The sequence below is a fragment of the Camelina sativa genome, chromosome 5 (assembly GCF_030686135.1).
Source record: "Camelina sativa cultivar CO46 ecotype springtype chromosome 5, ASM3068613v1".
NCBI classification, from domain to species: domain Eukaryota; kingdom Viridiplantae; phylum Streptophyta; class Magnoliopsida; order Brassicales; family Brassicaceae; genus Camelina; species Camelina sativa.
Window position 1 is genome coordinate 5,464,312 of NC_141884.1, and position 7,467 is coordinate 5,471,778.

General features: G+C 36.4%; 1 protein-coding gene across 1 annotated transcript; it reads right to left on the minus strand.

Moving 5' to 3' along the window:
- Nucleotides 1-1,469: 1,469 nt before the first annotated feature.
- Nucleotides 1,470-4,753, minus strand: LOC104785668 (laccase-4). Its single transcript, XM_010510927.2, has 6 exons — nucleotides 4,559-4,753; nucleotides 3,874-4,025; nucleotides 3,536-3,780; nucleotides 3,181-3,309; nucleotides 2,163-3,086; nucleotides 1,470-1,878 (listed from the first exon to the last, which is right to left on the minus strand). Exons 1-6 carry the CDS (start codon nucleotides 4,652-4,654, stop codon nucleotides 1,748-1,750), a joined length of 1,677 nt encoding a protein of 558 aa, XP_010509229.1. The 5' UTR covers nucleotides 4,655-4,753; the 3' UTR covers nucleotides 1,470-1,747.
- Between the last annotated feature and the right edge of the window lie 2,714 nt (nucleotides 4,754-7,467).

Sequence of the window (7,467 nt, forward strand, 5' to 3'; positions counted from 1 at the left end):
TAGTATAAATAAATAAATACGATTTTCAATTTAGAAAATATGTAATATATATCATGTCTCTCTGACATTGCCCTAGAAAATTACTCATTATTAATAATTTTGTAGAAGTTCATATGTATTCGATGTACCTAGTTTACAAAACATTGCACACAGCCGCTAACCAAGTGATGTGGAATGGGGTAAATATATTTATTTAGCAACTTTAACATTCTCATTTGGATTATTCTAATTTTTTTTTTTTAACAACAAGGATTATTCTAAATTTATGAGAGGACTTTTGAGCTAGATCTGGCAGCAAAAGTTGGTATTTTGAACTTTTTTCATTTCTAATAATATATCTTAAACGTACAGTTTAACTGATCAGAATTGTTAGAAGTGTTGTCATCTATTGAATCACATGGTCTCTTTAATTTGATTAACTGATGTTGATTACGCCGCTAAAACTTAAATCACAAATAAGATGGGTTATTAATTATATGCTTGCCTCTGTTATAAGGAGTTTTAAAAGTTAGAAATCCCAAAGACAAACCAAGATATAAAAAGAAAAAGGGAAAGGAAAGTTAGCTACCTAACCTAACACATATAGATAAGAAACTCCAGTTTCATGGTAGCACAATCGGAAAAAAGAATAGTTAAGAAATAAACCGAATAATTGAGATGATAAAACGTCGGTTTTAGAAAGAAAAGGAAAAAAAAAAAAATCATCTCCTTTCTCCAAAGAGGGCGGCTCAAGGTCAAGGTCAAAAGCTAATGTGTTTCAAGAGGCCAATTTAGATAACCATATAGTTTTTGTTTTTCTTTAATTAATTTAACTAATGCACCCCTTAATCAATCATTTTATCGTTAATCCTCGTATTATCATGCTCTTGACACAGTCCTAACCCCACATGGCTATGGGATACCTACGTAATAAAGTATTTTTTAGATGGTAGAGTGATAAAATATACAAAGAGTACGACACTTTTTATTTGGCTATAGTACGTTGTACATCGACCTGCAATTAATTATATAACGTTAAACTCGATTAAATTCTTCATGTCCAATCAAACTGTTGCGAGGTTCTCAATGCATTACTGTCATATACTCTGTATGTTTCGTTTTACTATGTTTTGGATGAATTCACAGAAATTATAAAATGTTTTTAATTATCTCTACATTTGCTTGTTAAACCTCTTTGACCAATACCAACGTAATACTAGTGATGAACCGACTAGCTATTATAAATCTAAATGTTGCATAAAAATCGAAAGAAATTCAAAACAGTTTTATAAGACGAAACTGAGGCAGGGTAACATTAGCCTCTAAGTTGCAAACCGGTTAAGTTTGTATGGTTGGAAAAACTCTGAAGTAGTGAGAACATAAAACTTTGAAACTGATATATATTTTAAACCAAGGAATCTAATTGAGGACGACGAGATAATAACTTAATAAGTGAATGCGATCACAATAAAGTTGTTGGACCAGAAGAATAAAATAAAAATCATGGGCCATATAAGATATTGAGTTATGTTGGAGACAATATTAAAACATAAATGGAATTTTAATAGAATGAAAATAATTATAATACATTGCTCTTTTTCTTCATCCTTTATTTAAACCTTTGCCATGAGCAAAAAAATATCGAACCTTTTGCTTTGCTCAAAAAAAATAAAATTTTGGTTAACCAAATCCACGCATTAATTCACCACTCACTGGTCTTCTTGGACGTGGCGTGATGTTGATATGTCGCCTTGTTTAGTTGAAGGACTTAACACTTGGGAAGATCCTTAGGCGGTGGCAAAATCGACTGATTGGGTCCTTTGCCGTTCTCCACCAAGAAAGCCATCTTTAATCCCCACGTCGTGTGTACCTCCAAGTGACAATGCATGAACCAAACCCCTATATTTTACAACATATCAATCCACCAATTTTAATATAATAGTATTTGACTTACTACCACAAGATTTCATTTGTTTGATTAGTGGCAGGGAGATTGCAAGTCTAGTCATAAACCAATTACTACAGCTTGTGTAGCTGCTAATTATGTGAATTCCGGAAAGGACAAAGAGATGATGTGTCTAGTAGAAATTGATCTATATGACCTAAATCTATACATGGCGATAATTAATCACTAAACTACTATTATTTGATTTAAATTTGTAACGTTAATTTAGTGTCCATACCGGGATTATCCGCTCTGAATCTGATGGCGACCCATCCACCAGATGGAACTCCTATTGTGTTCCTCTCAACCGGATCAACCAAATTGAAGTTATTTGGGTCTTTCGTGGAGTTGAAGTTACCTAATCCACGACCAACTTGGAAAAAGTTAAAACCGTGAAGATGCAACGGATGGTTCTCTGGTGATATGACACCGGTATCTTGGAGGACAAGCTGAACCGTGGCGTTGTACGGTAGCTTGTATAGCCTCGTGCCGGTTTCGGTGGCCATGTTCTTGACTGATCCTCCGCTGTAGTTGAAAACATGCGGTGGGTTTTTAGGAAAATCCGTGGTGAACACTCCACTTTTGTTGAAGTAATGAGCCGAGAGCAGAGCGGTTTTGGGCATGACGAAGGTTACGTTGTTGATGCTGGCCACGACACGGCTTCCGTTTCCGGCCTTGCAAGTAGGGCATGCGTTTAGTCCAAGACCGACGGTGAATAAGAGGTGGTGGTCGATGGTGGTCGGAACGAGGGCAGGGTATTTCTTGGAGTTGAGACTACGAAGAGAGTTTGTAAAGTTGTTGGCGATCGAAGTAGCGTTTTGCGGCGGAGGGAGTGTGCGGACTGTTGGAGAGGACGAGAGTGTTCCGGAGTAGTGAACTGTTGCGGTGGCTGTTACGTTGTCCACCGCGATTGGGGCGTCCATGAAGGGGGAAGCGGTTACAAGGTACTTGCCGGCGGATTTCGAGGCGGTTAGGAGAACGTTGGTGGTTTGACCGGGGGCTATAAGAACAGTGTCGATCTTGAACGGTTTAACGTAGACCGCGTCGACTTCGACCACCGTGAAAAGATGGCCGGCGACTTTGAAAAAGAGCTCTTCATTAAGTGCAGCATTGATTAGTCGTAACAGATAGGTTTTGCCATTCTCCACTGACAGTTTGTAACCTTCGCACATAGAAAGAGGTTTTCATGATCACTTCTTTTTTCTTGGGCATCATATTGTTGGGAAATCATGTAAACTTGGAAATTAAGAGATTACCTTGAGATGGACAATTTTTAACGGGCCCTGGGTGTCCGTTGATCATGTGAGCGTCTGAGACATTAGGGGCTAATCCAGACTTAAGCGCCTCGTTAATGATATCTTCAGTATCCGATTTCCACCATTCACCTACAATTATGATGAGCGTTATAAATTAGTTATGCCAAATTAACAAATAAGCAATGTAATGAACCACTAGCGTCTAGTGATAGTAGTATTACGTTTTATGAGCTTTAAACTCAAGATCACGTTGCAATATTAATTTAGGTCACACATCTCATTTTTATGTGGAATCAACAAGTCAATAGTATTCCAAATTTATGCAAGAAGGTTAAAAATATGAAGATTGAGATACCTAGAACGATGACTTTCTCGTGGTCGGCTTTGGGGAAAGGGTAGGGAACACCACGTTTGGGAAGGATGACTATAGCACCGTTAACAGTGGCACGGAGCCAGAGGATGTGAGCGTGCCACCAGAGAGTTCCGCGTTGGCCGGTCAAGGTGTAGTTGTATGTGTAGACTTGACCTGGCTGGATCGGGCACTGAGTTATGTAAGCAGGCCCATCGGCCCATCCTGTTCGTATTTGTCTCACACCGTGCCTGTACTCAGATCGTCCACAGTCACCAATCAGTTAACTAATTACACTAATTTATCGATGATGATTCAAATGAAGACTAAGTATAGGAGCTTACCAGTGGATGGAGACGTTGTACTTGACGTGGTTAACAACTTTGATAAGCAACGTGTCATCTTCTCGTGCATAGATTGTTGGACCTGGATATCTACCGTTGACGGTTACGATTGGCTTGCTTGAGCATAGTCTTGTTGTGTTTTTCATTACAACCTGCGTAATTTCAAACACAAATATAATCAGTAATAATTACACTGCAAAGGTAAACAGGGGAATACATAAGACAAAAGGCGGACCAATATCATCATCATCATTATCTGATAGTAAGTTGTAACAAAAAAAAACCATGCTTCAGTTTTTTAAAAACTTTATACCTGACTATAATAACCTACTTTTGACGTTAAATGATTTGTTTGTTCACGTAGTAAATTCATGTATAGAAAAGGTGAAAAATACCCACACGTACAAAAGTCTGAAGTAATTTTTGTATGAAGGCTCATAATATAAATATATTGCATAAATTAAAATCAATTACAGTAAATTTTATTTCTAAAATAGCCTACATGAATAATATATTGCATATAGTATTCCACTATCAAGATGTTTATTTACGCAAGCATGTATGAAATATACACATGTATATAAGCAGAAATATTGATTATGCATCTAAGACTGCGACTATGTCATATGCACCAATCAGTAGAAGATATGTAAATGGAACTGTGTGTTTATATATATAAACTTACGTTAAACTTGTAATGGCGAACCATGCTCTCAGATGGAGCTGGGAACACAAAGAAGAAGGTTACAAGAAACAGAAACCAAACCATATGAGACCCCATATCTCTCTCTCTCTATTCTGTCTCTCTCCTTCTCCTTCTTCTTCTTATATGTGTTTAGTCTTTTTCTCTCTGTTTTCAAGATGAACGACTGGCCAACGCAAGCTTATAAAGGGAGAGGAGAAAGAGATTTGGAAACTAGAGATAGAGCCGATGTCGTTTTAGGTGGTAGGTCGACCCAAAATCCAATTCTTTGTAATTAAGATTCCCATTCTTACCACAACCAATCTCCCTGACCAAACACAAGAATATCATTTTTTCCTTTTCTTTCTATAACATATCAGTGGTCAAAACTCTTTTTTTGTTTAACAACTTACAGTATGTTTATTTCTTTTTAAACCAAAAACGACATATTGTTTTTTTCTTTATGCAACATTTATGTCTGAACTTCGTTGGATAAACTTTATAAAACCTATTAAGAAGTTTTGAAATTAAGATGAATTTCTCAAAATACCATTTTAAGCTCTTTTTTTTTCTTTACTAAAATACCACTATTAGTATATTTTTTCCAAAAATATCACAAAAAGTATGGTTTTCCTAGAAATACCACAAAAACAAAAGTTGATTTTCAAGGATTTTAACATTTATTTTTGGGGGTTTGAGTTGACTATTTTAGATTTAAGGAATAATTTTGAGGAGTAGGGTTTATTGTTTAGGATTTAGGGTTTAGTTTTGAATGTTGATAGTTTAGTTTTAGTTTTGTGCTATTTTTGGAAAAATATGTTTTAATGATATTTTTGGAAAATAAAACTAATAATGCTATTTTTGGAAACAAACTTATAATAGTATTTTTGGAAAGAAAAAAAATCATTTTAGTAATATTTATAAGAAGTGTCCTTTAATTAAACTAAAGCTTTGATCATTTATATCTTTATTTTTAGTTAACATGGACCATCACATAATCAATTATTTTTCTTATTCCAGTCTGAGAGATTCTTTTCTTATCTTTTACATGTAAATTAGCGAACTTGAATCGGGATTATGACACCGTAGTGACACAACTGCAACTCCAATGAGTGACTGGGGCATGTACTGCATTGTTTGGTTTGTACTTAATTATATAAAATTATTGTCTTAATTCGTGGTACTAGTACTTTGTACTTTATGCAGATTTTGTATTGTAATATAAATTTGATCATATATATGGAGCAGTTAAACTGCTTAAATCCTCACTTCAGTTTGTTATCACTAACTCTATCTAACCTTGGAGAGTGGAGATGGTTGAGAGATCGAGTCAGTTCAAAACAGAAGAAGTCAAGTCATGTTCCCTTCGATATACGAACGAAAGGTTAGATAAACGTACGGTATCATTGATATCAGCTTAATTGCAAAGTATTTATTTAGTTAACTAATGTTTATCTGATATGGTTGCACTAAATAATGTTAATCTGATCTAATAATATGTAGTGCATCAAATATTCATCATAGATTACGAACATATCAAATTACGATATTAAAATCTTAGACTTGATTTGTCTTATACATTCATGAGAACGAAAGATCATGACCTTTTATTATATATGCTTAATGGGATAATGTAGACTTAAAGTGTTGTCAAACGCGAAATTTGAGATTGTTTAAATAGATAAACATTCAGATCGAGAATGTGTTTTTTTTTTGGTGAGACGTATACGTCTGAACTCGAAGTAGTATTTAAAACGACCACAAAACTTTTTGACATTAATTTTGATAGATGGTCGAATTGTCCATTTTAAGATCATACATCCCAATTCCTTCGCGTATACATAATACATAATTCTCCTTCTGCTTCACTCTATTTGAGTATTAACATAGGAAAATCGAACTCGTCTAACCCAAATCAAACCAAATTAAAGAAGGGTTAAAAAAAAGCTTAATATATTCGGTTTACCGTGTATATGTTTTTTTTTTAACCCTTTTGATATAAATTAAAGTACTTTGACTTTTGTTTAATTAAAGTATATGATGTTTTTTTTTTCCTTTACAAAATACTATTAAGCAGTATATATCATATGAATGAGTCTCTAGGATATACTGTTGGATATGGGTTTCACCCAGCCTTAACAGGCTTTCCTGCAGGCCCATTATCGAAACAGTCAACCCAAAACCTGAAAAGGCAAACCGACTAAATCCTACTCGTTGGGCCGATCAAGCTCCTAAACGGCCCAGTTAAGACGGACAGCCCAATAAGTGACGGCCCGGATAAGAACGATCGCCGACTTCACTTGAGGACAATCCCACATCGATCCCGAGGCAGAGAGGTGGAACGTCCCATCAACTATAAATACCAGGGAAGCAGCTTGCAGAAGGCATCAAGTAACATCGGGCAAGAGTCTGGAGTAAATCCGATTCTAAGCTATAGTTCAATTAGTCATTTTGAGAAGCACAATTCTCTGTAATTAAGCCGTTCGGCTTATAACGGTTATATTGTAATTCGACGATCTTTGACTATCTTAATAAAGTCCTTTGTTTCACCCTTTCTATTTAACCATCCCCGAGCTAGTAGTGTCTAGTTCAACATTTGGTGCGCATCCAGGGAAACAAACAAGGAAGGCTTTGGAAGAAAGTCCAACATCGACGAAAGACATTTCGAGCAATGGCAGAAAGAGAAACAACGGGCAGCGACGGCTATGTGGCGGACACGCCGGACCGCATCCAGCAGGCCCAAGAGGAGCTCCCAATACCTCCGACCCGGCCCCCGACAACGCCGAACGGCTCGATCAGAGAAGGCACCAGCGCCCTCGACGTAGGAGCACTAATGCGAAGCATCCTGGAAAAAATCGACGCCCAGGACAGAAAGACAGAGGAACGATTCGCCACTCTCTCTAGCGTCTGTG